Here is a 14,138-nt window from a genome sequence, read left to right on the forward strand (position 1 = left end):
GTCATGTGACAAATTGGATCTTTTTGGATAAATGTCTAAAATTTGCACAATTTCCCCCATTTTTAATAATTTGATTTGTAGAAGGTTCTGTTTGGAGTCTGCATGACAGATTTTATTCACAAGAAATTTATTTCGGGTTCTGTGGAGTCTTTGACTTTGACCTGTGATGATTTCTGGCTACATTAGAGTAGTAAGTGGAAAATGACTTCAGTGTCCATCCTTCCAGCAATGGAGTTCCTCCCACATGATGTAAGCTACCGTACAGATTTTCTTTTGCCTTTGGTTTTTACAACTTTAAAAGGCAGAGAATCCCGTAACACCATATTATACTTCTAGCCCACCTATGCAAATGTGATCAATGGAGATAATTACCATTTCAGGAAATAGTGTTCTGAGCTATATTCTATTTATTGATTATATTTTCCAATGACAGGGCATAGCTGAGTGCCCATGGTGTAATTCTTTTTAAAGTCTAAGTTTTCTAATCCAGATGGGATTTATTATGGTCAATTGAAATAAATCGGAGAATTGGCTGCAGCAATTCAAACCACAGGGCTAAGTGAGGGTCACATTTTACTATGCTATCCATGCCCACTAATACGACTTGCCTCATCTGGCATCTCACCATTTTGCTCTAGCCTCTAACAAAATAATACCTCTTAAATGTTGCCACATCCTAAATAGACCGCTGAGATTACAGCCACCCGTCATCCAATAGGTCAGTGCTTTTCAAAGTGTTACCCACCAAGCGAACTGGATCCGAGTCACTAAGATGCACATTAAAAGTGTGTATTTCCAGCCCCTGGCCCCACCCACTAAAGAAGAAATGACTGGGGAACACCCAGGAGTTTGCATTTCACATCAGGTTCCCTGGTCGTTTTTAACTGGTCCCAAGATGAGAACTTCTCCAGCTGGAGTGTTAACGTGGATTAATTGTTCATGAACAATGGTGTTTGGCTCATTTCTCTTTACAGGACATCAGTGGTTTTCAAACTGTGTAGGCGTAAGAAAGATCTAGGAACCAATTAAAAATGACTTCCTTACTCTACCCTCTGAGACCTTGACTCAGTAGGTTTGGCAAGTAACCCCGGCACTTGTATGTCTTAACCAGCTCAACAGATAGTTCTGCCAGTCCGGGTGCCATACTCGGTGAGAGAAATGTAACTTCAAAAAACTGGGTGAAACATTAAGTTTGAAAATTAATGTTCATTTTTAAAGTCAGGGCTTAAATCTCCCCCTCTGGTTGGTAAACTCCTTGGTTCTTGTTTACCATTTTGTGCTGGACAGCACCCAGTTCACGGAAAAGACTCAAATGTTGCTTGTTACACTGAAATTAATTACTGTAAGAACAGTGACAGAACCAGGAGTGGGAGCTTGATTCCTGGAATTGTTTCCTGGCTCTTTTGTGTTGGTGGGATAAAAGACAGCAGATAACTACCACAGGAAGAAGAAACAAAGTGTTCCCTTGGGTCTCTGCATGATTGCAAATGGAAGCCGAAAAGGCTCAGAGCAGAACCTTTGCTTTTGTAATAATGACACAACCAAAGGACAGAAGAAATGCTGCAAATGAGTCCTCCGTGGACACCAGCTCTCAGAAAAGTCCCTTTGCTGATGTGAGACATTCATTATGGGTAAGAAGAAAACAGATGGAACAGACATGAGTGAAGAAAAAATATGTAATTTCAAAAATGTCATTGAAGGTCCACCAATAAAGAACTTGATGTAGTTATTTTAGATTCTAAGAGTTCATCATATTCCTTTTCATATAGTCTTTATGTAACGGCATCAGACTGAGAAGATGAAGAGTACAGTAGCTACCTGCCATTGACGAAGACTCAACGAGGGACTGCTGTGTTCCCACTTCCTGAAATCCTGTTCCTGACAGAGGCAGGATGCTTATCTGTGGTCACTGAAAGATCACAGCTAAGAGGTTCTCTAAACATTTCAAACTTGGGGTGCCTGGGTGGCTTAGTCAGTTATGCGTCCGACTCTTGATTTCAGCTCAGGTCATGATGTGAGGGTGGTGAGATTGAGCCCTTGAACCCCACTTAAGATTCTCTCTCTCCCTCTCCCTATGCCCCTTCTCCTCCTCACTTTCTCTCTCTCAAGTAAGTAAATAAATTAAAAAAAATAAATATTTCAAACTGGTAACAAAACTATATATTTCTCTTGGGAAGTCTAGGACTGTTCTATTGATTTGACATTACACAGCAAGGACTTCTCTCTCTTAATTTGTTTTAAACACAAGAGACCATTCCATATATGGTAATAGTTACTGATAGCCCAGACACAGGAGAGAAACTTTCCATATCCTGAGTGAGAAAATTCAGCAGAAAGAAGACCAGGAAGAGAAATTTTCTGGATTCGATAAACTCCTTGGGTATGACTTTTATAGCCAGACACTATGATTGCATTTTTATTAGAAGCAGGAATTGGGCAAGGGGTTGGGGGTGTGACATTTATATTATGCTTTTGAAACAACGTAGAGGTCCTGAACTTGGATTTCTACAATTAACTTGTTATCCACATGACCTCACTTGTTTTTTCTTTTTTTAAAAAAGATTTTGTTTTTATTTATTTGCGAGAGAGAGCATGCCCATGTAGCATGAGCGGGGCGAGGGGCAGAGAGAGAAGGAGAAGCTGACTCTGCCAAGCAGGAAGCCTGGCACAGGACCTTGGGATCATGACCTGAGCTGAAGGCAGACACTGAGTGGACTGAGCCACCCACATGACCTCACTTTGGAGACACCCACAGAGGGTTCAGCCCCCAAAGACAGACCAGTGAAAGTCTTTTTTGTTTTGTTTTGTTTTGTTTTTAATTTACTTGAGAGAGAGAGCAAACCCAGGACCCTGGGATCATGACCTGAGCCAAAGGCAGACACTTAACAGACTGAGCCACCCAGGCGCTCCAAAAGTCATTGTATATTTAATAATCTTGAGTCTTTGATCTTCAATATATTGAGTTCCTCTCTTTGAATATAAATACATTCTCTAGTTCCAGTAGCCCATCAAAGTTTGCCTCATATTTTTAATTGGGAAACAGAAGGTAAGTTCTCATAAGCTAAAGGGCGATCTCTGTGGAGTACCAGGTGTCCTACAACAGAAGAGAACCTGTAACATTTGTCAGAGAAATTTGGGAGTGCCGAGTGAAAGCAAATGAACAGATTCTGCAAGGAATTAGCAAGGTAGATGCATAATCTAAGTTGAGAACAATTATATATCAAATCAGTGCGAGTGAATTAAGGCAGAAACTATCATACCCAATATAAAGATTCATGAAAACTTACAAAATGTTAAGGTTTTGCCCATTCCCTAGTAACTCTAATAAGCTAGAAAGGATTAACCTGGAAGTTTTTATTACTTCAGTGAGGACCATTTCTATAGGACCATAAAGCAGTAGGGGTAGCAGTGTGATTATCGAACTTCGGCACGTAGAAGGGTGAACTAGAAAGTTATTAAAAACAAACAAACAAACAAAAACCCAGATGTCCTGACCCTGGAGATTCTAACTCAGTTCTGAGTGGAAGCTTGGGCATCTGTACCTTGAACAAACTTTCCAGTGAGCCTGATACACACTGTGAGAGCCACTGAGAAAGATCTCAGGCTCTCTGGAGGCAGGGAGGCCCAGGTTTGAATCCCAGTTCTGCTGTTTATTAGCTGTGTGACTGGGGCAAGCTACTCACCTCTACGGGCTTTGGTGTTTTCATTTGCATATTTATCTAAAACACTAATTGCTAAACTATCTCATTCTGTGTTCTCTGAGAACTCATGTTTCAGCACATAATCTGCTATTCCTAAAAACAATTTTGCATTAAAAAGTCTTAGAACACTTTGCATAAAAATCTGTAACAAACACTACACGGTGCTCAGCTCACTGTCTTGTTGTTTTGTGCCCCCAACGTCATTTTCACAGAGTTCTTTGAAACTAAGCTCCTGGGGCCCAAAAGGAGCGAGGGTGGCCAGGAAGATGGAAACCAATCTGAAGATGACTCCCAACTCTCTAGCAGAATTGATGGGATCTCTGCATTATCCACGGGAAAGGATGGGAAAGGCCATGGTCTTAGTCCAGAAGCGGCCATCATCTTCCCTTCCTAAGGAAGTGGTCATTGTCACTGGCAAACGTACCACCTGGCGAGCAGGGCACGAGAATCAGAGCTTATAGGACGTGGTTTCTCAGGGGAGGCCATGCAAGGTGGTGGGGACAGTGTGAGCTTTAGAGGTAAGAGAATTGCCTGTAAATTCCTTGTTACTTTCTCAGCATTTCCTTGGAGAGGCAACAACTTTCCTGGATGAGTTTCTCCTCTGTGAGGTAGCAAGCATGCATGGCACAGAGGTCTGTGAGGGTGAATAGACTAATGAAAGTCAGATGCCTAGCAGAGTGCCTGCTGCTTAGTACATTCTAGAGCACAGGAAAACTCCATATATACAGCAGTGCTCAGTTTGCAAAAGCTGCTCATCAGACAGCTGTGTGTGTGTGTGTGCGTGTGTGTGCATTTGTTGGGTCATTGCAAGGTTTCTGATGATACCACATGATGCAGCTATCTCTGCAAATTGTCTTTCAGATTCAGGCTGAATCCTGTGGTGTGCTGACTTTTTGAGTGAAAGGAGTGTAGGCAATTTGAAGCTTTTAAGAAAAAGACTTGATGTGACTGGAAGAAATTGAAAAGGAAGGCAAGAAGCCGGGTGTGTGAAATCATGCCAGTGATCGAATTACCTAGTAAATTGTATTGTAAAAGAAAATAAGAGATTGAGAAAATAAATTGCTTCTGTTTCTGGGATTGTTATTATATCCCCAGGACTAAATCAATTTCTGTCTTTTTTTTTTTTTTTTTTCTTTTAAGAGAAAGAAAATGGCCCACAGTGGGGAGACTTAACAGGCTCCAACTAATCTGAGTTGAAAACCTGTCAAACTGAAGGCCAGCTACACTCGCTTAAAAGTGTGTTTGTTAATCATGGGGAAATGCAAATTCCCAGCAGGATGGTATCTTGCTAGTTGTCCCAAGTTCATAGAAGCCTCTTGCTTTTTGTGGCCTAGTTTCTTAGGAAAAATTAAAAAATAGTAATGGAGCAAAACTGGCTTTGGGAATTTAAAATACAAACTTCTGTTTCTAATTGCCTCTGCCTTCTGTACAGACTTAACAGAATCATCAACATCAATCAGAATCTCATTTTGGAAGTTGGCTGGCAACAAGCAGCTCTTTTACACCGTAGCCTTGAACCAAACAGGGAAATGCTTTTCTCCTCATGAAAAAGTCTTTGAAAATTAACCAGGAACTTGTACGGAAAATGAAATGAACATTTCTGTGGGATGCTTCTTAGTACTGAACAACGTCAGACTGCCGACCTTCCCTTTGCAGGTGTTATTTGGTTCAAAGTTGATCTAAGTGCCTTATTTTTCTTCTCAGGGATTAATTCATCTAATGCCTTCTAGAAATTACTACACAGAGACAGCCTTGTGAAAGGAGTCAATAAAGTATTTCATAAAATGTTACTATCTTCTGTTGTCTTAAACCTGATTAGTTCTGTGAACTGAGAGCCCAGCGTGTGACCTGGGATGATTCATTAACCACCGCTCTCCAGGGTATTTCAAAGTTGATTTATCTCATGGACAAATGACAGCTTATTGAGTAATTCACATTTTTCCAGAAAAGTTAACTTGAAGTATCCAGCACAACCTGCCAAGCTCTGTCTTTGTTTATAAATCCATTTCCTGGTGACATCATACAAGATACTCCCACCCTGGAAACCTTGAATTTTGCCTGGTCTTCTCAGATGATTAATTCTAAATCCAGCCTAATCTCATTGTAACCCTTCCCTTATTTGATTACTACAGTTCAGTAGAAGAAGCCCCACCTTTTTCAGGATTCTCTCAATAAAACATTTTTTAGATACTGATTTCTCAATTACTCTTATTAACGACCTCACTCTTCATATAATTTCAAGGACCTGGTGTTTTCTTTTTCAAATATGGATACTGTCTCCTTGATGTTTTCTTAAACAGTTGTTAAGAGGAGATTACGACAATTTAACATACTAAATGGGTATAAATGGGACATGGTTGTTGGAAAAAGAAACAGCGCTTTAAGGCACTAAAGAACCTCTCAACATTTCTTTGAACTTGACAGGTGAATGATAATGAGTTGACAGGCAACTCATTATCTGTTGTCGAGGGGAACAGCCATATCTTCTTAAGCAAGGCCATATGCAATACAGCAAAATAGATAGAACATCGATCTCCTCTAAAATTTTTTTGCTACAATGAAAAGCTGGTTGATGCATAATGAAATGAACACATTCTTCAAAAGTAAGAGATTATGCAGTCAGCTCAGGGACCCCGGGGACCCGCAAGTTGAACAGCATGGACCTGAGATGAGCATATTGACATTTGGCACATGAAATCTTATTTTCCTTAGAAGTTTCTCAGATTTTAGGAAAGAAACTAGAAGATTCAGAAAAGAATCATGTTGAATACCCGGAATCATATTTCTAATAAAAATAGAGTTAAATTATTGAATTTTGATAATCAGTTTCAAAACTCAGAATCAACTGGACTTACATCTGAGGACATAGTTTTGGAAATTCATGATTGCTTTGCTCCCTTATTTATTTATTTTAGAAAAAGTGGGTTTTTCTTCCCCCACTTTACTTGTGAAACATTCATTGTCACTGTATTTTCAAAACTTTGGAGGAAAAGATTAAGATTACTGCTCTTACTTTTTCACTACAAAAGAGGGCACCTTTTTTCTCACCATAAAAATAAACATCCTCATTATAATTATAATTTGAAAACTTGGAAGTGCCAAAAAAAAAATCAATAAAATTAATTCAAGATCCTGGCAGCATTTAAAGACATTAGTTGAGATTATACTGAATATGGTTTTGTATTTTTTTTGCACTGAATATGTGTTTTCTCATGTCATTTAATAGTTTATAAAATATGAGCTTTAATGTCCTTATACTAGTTTAACACATGTATTATTGCTTATTTTATCTTTCCTATATTATACAATATCCAGATTGGTTCCAGTTTTTGCTACCATAAATAATACTACAATAAGGTATCTGTACAATATTCGTGTGTCTCTGGTTGTTTTCTTAGAGCGCTTGCTTAATTAACTTTGTGAGGAAGTCCTCGAGAATCTGTCTTTAATTCAGATATCTTTCCCTCTATTGATAAGTTCCTTTAAGGGCCCTGAAAATACTTAGGAAACTTACTTATATATGAGAAAACTGATCTGTTCTGATTCTCAAGCCCCAGTTCCCTGTGGCCCAACGATTTAAAAGAACCTTTTTTTCCAAAGCATCTCCCACTTAATTGTCTCCCTCTGAAAGCACGGAAACAGGAAGCCAGGAAGTGAGAGGGGGTAGCTGTCCATACCGTGAAAGGAAAGGAATGAATCAGATGCTTAAATTTTGATAGATACAACAGATGTTCTCTTGACCGCATTTCCTGGGCACTTAGTGGGAATCAAGGCAAACTGACAACATTTTAATTTATCATGTTTTAAAGAAATACTTCTAAGCCTCACACACCTGCTATGATTAAGTTACCTTTAAGAACACAGAATTACTTTAAAATGGGTTAGAAGTCACCCATTACTGTGTGCGACTGAAGAGAAATATTGCTTAAAGGTGACACTGGGCCCTACTTAGGAATAAGGTATGACTGCCTGTCAGTCACTTGGCCTACATCAAAATAAAGTTAAATGACAGAATCTAAACTGGGTCTTGATTCGTGGATATTTAATAAATATCTGCAGAAATAGAGGCTTACCGAAGTAACACTAACCCAGACAGAAAGTAACACTAACCCAGACAGAAAGTAATACTAACCCTGACAGTAACATGAACCCAGACAGGAAACCAGAATCAAGAGTGGCCAGATAATGGAAGTAAGGCTTGGCCTGGGCCCAGATAAGGCCACTGGAAAACTGGAATGCACTAAACTTCTTCATTCAACAAATTTGGTTCATGACCCGTGGTTTGATTGAATGGACAGTGGTAACACATGTCCAAATTTGGTTGAGTGGATAGTGGTAACACATGAGAGTAATGACAATGGAAAGGTCTTAGACTTAAAAATGAAAGGGAAAACATTGGGGTACTAAATGTATTATTGGTTTTGGCCAATCTAATACACTTGAGAAAATGGTGTATTATCTGCCAAATCTAAGAATCTCTTACTCTCACCGGATCTGACATTAGGGGAGCACAAATGCAGACAGAATTACTAGGAAATCAAAGTTTTATGGGTGTATATTCCCTGAAGTAGAACCCTGTCTTGGAAAGTCAATTGTGGCAGCCCATATATTTGGAATAATTGACTTGTAACTTTCTCCCCAAATTCTAACTGAATAGAGGAACATTAGAATTCATATGGAATAGTCTCACCTTTAAAAAAAGAGGTTGCAAAAATGTTAAAGTACATTATTTTGCTTTTAGGTAGAAGCCCAAGGTCTGTCCATTCTGTGTGCCTCTATCCAATGACGTAAGTCAAACATTTATGAAAGAATAATGAATGCCTTTGCTACAAAATCAGAAATAGCTAGAAATATAAGACATTTCCATATTTTAAACTCTTGAGCATTTTGATGTTCTAGTAATTATTTCCTATTAAATCTACGAATCTCCAATAGTTTCACTATAAACAGTAAAATCTTCTTTAGGGAGAGGACAGACTCTTAATTAAAGAAAGAAAAATACTTTTCTTCTGAGGGTGAATTTAGGAGACTGTGTGAAGAAAGGCTTAGCAGAGGGTGAGTATGTGAGCCTGAGCATTTACAGAAGGCTCCCTATGTGCTGGACCCCAAACTGTTGGGAATATCTTGAAAGATATGGAGAAAAGTTTTAAAAATGGCACCAGGAAGGTACCTATGGGGCAAGAAATGGAGAGTCGTAAGCATTCAGGGATTTGCCAAATGGCTGCTGGCTGGTTTTTGTTGGTTTTGAGTTACAATCAAGCTCTAGTTTAGTTATCTCTGCATTGGAGATGACCAATCAATGGCTATGTTTGGGATTAGTCAAAGTAAAACACTGATTATTTTGTGCTTTACATGAACAAAACCCATAAAGAAATTCTATTTTGCTTTTTTAACCCAAATGTCAGCTTTGGTCTCTCTGCACCTTAATTGAGTTACGACTGATTATTACACTCCCAATGCAAGATCCTTCCCGAGATCATTCAGAATTCCCCGGTAGCTAATTTTTCAAGGTTGCCTCTGTTCTTGTTTTTTTCTCTAGCTCAGTGATGTATTAAGATTATTTTACAAACACATATTTTGTCCACCATGTTTAGGTACTCAATATCAGGAGGCATTTTTCTGGTCCTCTATTCCAAGAGTTGGCAGGCAGATTTCTTCCTAACGTCTATTCTTTTGTGTCTTGGTAAGTCATTCAGATGTTCTCCCTTCTCCATGTAGTCCCTGTGCCTCAGGAGAAGATGGTCTTGCCCCAGCCCCACGGAAAGACTTATTGATCTAAGTGCTCTGTTATCCTCTGTCCAACGGTTAGCTTAGATCTGGAGTTTCTGACTAATTCAGTAGATGGCATACCTCATGCCACAGGGGTTGGTCCAGAAATGGACATGTAACCTAACCCAGGCTGATGACATGGAAGGGGAAATTTGTTGAGGGTTTCCAGAAAAGAGGTTTCATCCATTTTGAGAGAGAGCTTCAGGGAGTCAGCCTCTATTTATCCAGTGGCTGCAATGATCTTGTCAAAACAAAACAAAACAAAACAAAACAAAACAAAAAGCCAATCTTTCTGTTACAAATGACAACACGGAATGGAGGTTGATGTTGCCTTAAAAAGTAATCAGACATAGTGTGCAACCTTCTCAAAATTCTTTAGGTGTCCAAGGCTCTCAAGGAATAAAAGTACTAGAAAAAGGGAAAAAAAAAGAATCCACAAAAGGGCCATATAAGGCACAACAGATTTCTTTCCTCCCATAATTCTTTCAGGGAAAATTTACGGAGAAAAGAAATCTATAGAATAAACTCTGATTAGCCTAACAGTAAAATGTGAGGCTATAGGAGATGGCGGTTAAAGCCATAGCACACATAATAATGTCAGATTTGGATGTGAATCCAGAAAGACTTGAGTGGGTGGAAAGACAGAGAGAGAGAGAGAGGTGGATAGACAAGACAGACAGACACTCCTGAGTGAGCAAGGTAGTAGGACCCCGTTTTACAAGTAATGAAACTACACCTCAGTAAAGTATGTGTCTTGCCCCTGGTCCCATAGCTAATAACAGGTCGGGCTGAGATTCAAACCCAGGTCAGTCTGCCTTGAAGCCCACGCTCTGTAGGGACCATCTGATAATGGCAGCTCCCGGAGGATACGGTTACTGCTGGTCTGGAGACTGCAGATTGAGAACCACTATTTACAAAGGTCAACAGCAGACAATAAATTGCCCAAGAGTGGAAACAGGTGTAGAGATTTCCCAAGCCAGCCTAACGGAAAAGTTATAATAGTTAAGACTTCCAGAACAAAAGCAATGTTGCTGTGTCATCGAACAGAACTGTAGGTAACGTTTGCGCTGACCACAAGACTCCCTGCCACAATTTTATCTAGAAGTCTATAAGCTGGCTACAAAGCTAAACACATCTGCTGTGTGATAAAAACAAAATCTGTTAGTGATATGCAACGGAGTGAAGCTGTCCGAAGAGGGATCTGAGAGATTATTCGAGATTTCAGCTTGGTGCCACTTAGCCTTTTGATCTTATTAAGAGCTACTAGTTACCCTGCGGGGTTACCCTGCTAGCGTAGGGTAGAAGCAAGCATACTGGTTCAGGGGCCAATCTAAAGTCTGACACTCTCATTTACGAGCTGGGTGACCTCTGGAAGTTAACACTTCAGGTCTTGCTCTTTCCACCTATAAAATGAAAATGAATCATTCTGTCTTCATAAGGCTGTTGCAAAAGTCAACGAGGTAAGGCACAAAAAAGCCTCTGAATAGGGTCTGCGTGTCCTAAGCACTCAGGAGCGGTCAGCTACTGTTATTTTCCCACTGCGGTGTCAGGCCATGTGACACAGGAGAAGCTTTCCTGATTCTCTTGCTGATCGCTTGTACCCAAATCGCATCCAGGTGCCTGCAGGTAGATGTGGTCAGGGGGGCTGCTCTGCTGGGGTCTATAGTGTGCTGGGCTAGCTGTTAGATGGGAGCCTTCCTATACACGGGAAAGGAGACTTTGTAAAAAACACAAAAACAAAAACAAAACAACAAAAAAAAACCTTATTAAAATTTTCCTTTTGTCAACCCTAAATGCCCAAGTATATTCCATACAGAACTCTAAACCAGACATGTGCCTTTTTTATTCAGCTCCCATGGCAATCCTGGGAGGTCTCTGTGGTTGTTCCTATGTCGAACACTGCAAACTGGAACATATAAGGTAAAGTGGCAATGAATTGAGAAGCCAGAATTTGAGCTCAGACATGCTTGAGACCAAAGCCAATAATACCTTCAAATTTGTAAAACATGGGAGGATATGCATAATCCTTTTTTGAAGGAGTGAGAGGGTTTGATACCCAAATGGTCATTTACACATATCATATTTCGTTTTACATGTCTTCCCCTTAGAGGAACCTATAGCATAACAGAAATACCAAGCTACCCAGATCAAGTGTAGAACACCTAAACCTTGTGGAGTTTGGGCAACTGGAAGTATTATCACATGGCTACTTACTAATTGTATCTTGTATACTAATTGTATCAGGATAGAAAAGAACAGAATATCCAAAAATGGGGGGTGGTGCTGGAACTACCTTGAATTTAGAAGAAAGGTCGGGGCACCTGTGTGGCTCAGTCAGTTAGGTGTCTGCCTTCGCCTCAAGTCATTGTCCCTGTGTCCTGGGACCAAGCCCTGCATTGTGCTCTTTGCTTAGTGGGGCGTCTGCCTCTCCCTCTCCCTCTGCCCCCTGCTTGGGCAAGCACCCTCTCTCAAAGAAAGAAGTAAATCTTTTAAAAGAGAAGAAGAAGAAGAAGGAGAAGAAGGAGGAGGACGAGGAGGAGGAGGAAGGTTGGAAAGGGCTCCGTTGAACAGTGACAGATCTCGAGCCTTAAGAGTCCACTCTGGGGGTTTTAGCATTTTGATTCTTCCTCAGTAATTTCCAGAACACAGAGTATCTGCTCACCTGCCCTGGACAGGGCCTAGGCACTCCTCCTTCTTTTACAGGACAAAATCACAGATTTCTATGAGCTGTGGGTTGCCATCTTGTCCTGTCTCCTCTCCTCTATCTGCCCAGGCACCCTGGCCCCCACCTGCAGGTCTGTGGCAGTCAGGAAACATTATAGTGAGTCATCTTGTCCCAAGGCTCTTCCCCTATGGCATACCTGACTATTTAGGATCTGGAAAACCCTCTGCTGCGTTGTCTGGCCAGCCTTGGGTCTCACGAGGATGTAAATGACTTTCAGGTCGGGACTGGTGCGGAATAGCTTCTCCATCAACACTTTGCCCATGAAGCCTGTGGCCCCAGTAATGAGAATGGACTTGCCACTATAGAAAGCCGCAATCATGGACATGATTCTTCTCTTGGTCTTTTATAGCTCCGGAAAGAGGTTCCTGAAAAAGAAGAGGAATAACAAAACATTACATTCTCAGAAGTTCTAAAATGCAGTCAATTTAAAATATTTCTGGCGTTTCCAGGAGTTCTGGATGCGGGAAAAGGTCAGAGTGAGAGCATCATACTTTATTGACAACACGATTCATTTCAATCAATATTTACTGACCCTGCTTTGCATGCCAGATTTTATGCCAGGAATTGCAGGCCAAAAAAAAAAAAAAAAAAAAAGAAAGAAAGAAAGAAAGAAAGAAAAAAGTAAGACATGGTTCCTGCTCTCAGAGATTGCTCATAGACTAACAGAGGAGACAGACGTCTAAATAGATCACCGAATATAATAGGTGAGTGCTCAAACAAAGGGATTGCAGACGCAGGGTGGACAGCAGGATTTAGAAATTTCAGAAAGGCCCACACGTCTGCCTGGATGGGTGAAGGTGAGGTAAACTATGAAGGGAGGGCAGGGGTGCTGGGGAAGGTGTTTCCAGCCCAGAGAGCAAGAGCAAAGGTGCAAGGTGTGGCAGGTCATGTTGCCTGGAGGAAACAGAAGGACGTCAGTGAGACGGGAACATCAGTGATAAGGCTAGGAGTAGCCCCATAACGCGTGAAAACAAAGTTTAGAACAGCCATCACATTCTTTTTCAATTATGATATAATTAGTATATCAGTTGCCGTTTTCTTTAGAAAAAATATTGGAGCAAATAACTTCTGGTTTCACTTGAATCCACAGGCCCTGGCCTACCCAGCCATTTCCAAGTAAATACATTTTTCTCTTCCTTGGGCTGAAAAGGGGTCTAGGGCCACCCTTTCCCCATGCGTTCCTCTCAGGCCTGAAACACTGCAAAAGACAAAGGAAAGCGAAGGTTGAACAAGCGAGGCCAGAACCAGAGGCTTTGTTAAGCTCCGAAATACCACCGAGTGACTGTAGGGGCTCCATCCATTTAAGGCCGTTGCCAGGAGCAGAGAGAAAGAGCAGATCTGGGAGTGGGAAGCCAAGTGTGGCCCTTAGGTCCTGGGCCTCCCAGAAAAGTCACCTCGTGCTATTGACATGCCATGTGAAGTGTCTGTCTCTAAGCTTGGGTTCAAAATGGTCCATGGGAAGCAGCGGTGGAGAGCTTTGAATGAAACAGTGCAGTGGACCTGGGTGCAGACTTCCTTTCTGTCATACTAGGTCCCCTGAGTCCTGCTGGATGGCGCTGGGTGGATTGTGCAGAACACAACTCCAGGGACCAGCCCTGACATCAGAGCTCACAAAGAAGAAGAAGAAAAAAAAAACTGTGAGAGTGAGCACCCTGCCTGGTCACCTCCAGGGAAGGTTCCCCTGCCAGTAACTCCTTAAAACTTATTTCCTCAACAGTCATAATTTACAGATTGTAATAATAGTCATAATTTAGACTGTAAGGATCTTGAGGCTGTTCTTGGGCAGAACTCTTTGCCTTTGAGGATTTGTTCACCCATGAATTTACTCAACAAATAATTTTGAGTACCTGCCCTGACAGACTGTGCTGAGTTCTGAAGATAAGCAGATGAATGAGGCAAACAGATCTTTGCACTCCCTCTGGCAGAAGAGGCCCGAAATACAA

At 40.9% G+C, this 14,138-nt stretch overlaps 1 protein-coding gene across 2 annotated transcripts in view; it reads right to left on the reverse strand.

Annotated features, from left to right (window-relative positions):
• FAR2 (fatty acyl-CoA reductase 2) overlaps positions 1–14,138 on the reverse strand; it is a 135,225-nt gene that overhangs the window by 31,895 nt on the left and 89,192 nt on the right. For both annotated transcript variants that reach the window (XM_080810790.1, XM_080810789.1), the window contains exon 2: positions 12,332–12,560. In XM_080810790.1, the coding sequence (XP_080666916.1) occupies positions 12,332–12,520 (189 nt within the window). In that variant the 5' untranslated portion in view covers positions 12,521–12,560. The remainder of the gene's footprint in view (positions 1–12,331; positions 12,561–14,138) is intronic.

This window comes from Martes martes (assembly GCF_963455335.1).
Source record: "Martes martes genome assembly, chromosome: 8".
In the NCBI taxonomy this organism is placed as follows: domain Eukaryota; kingdom Metazoa; phylum Chordata; class Mammalia; order Carnivora; family Mustelidae; genus Martes; species Martes martes.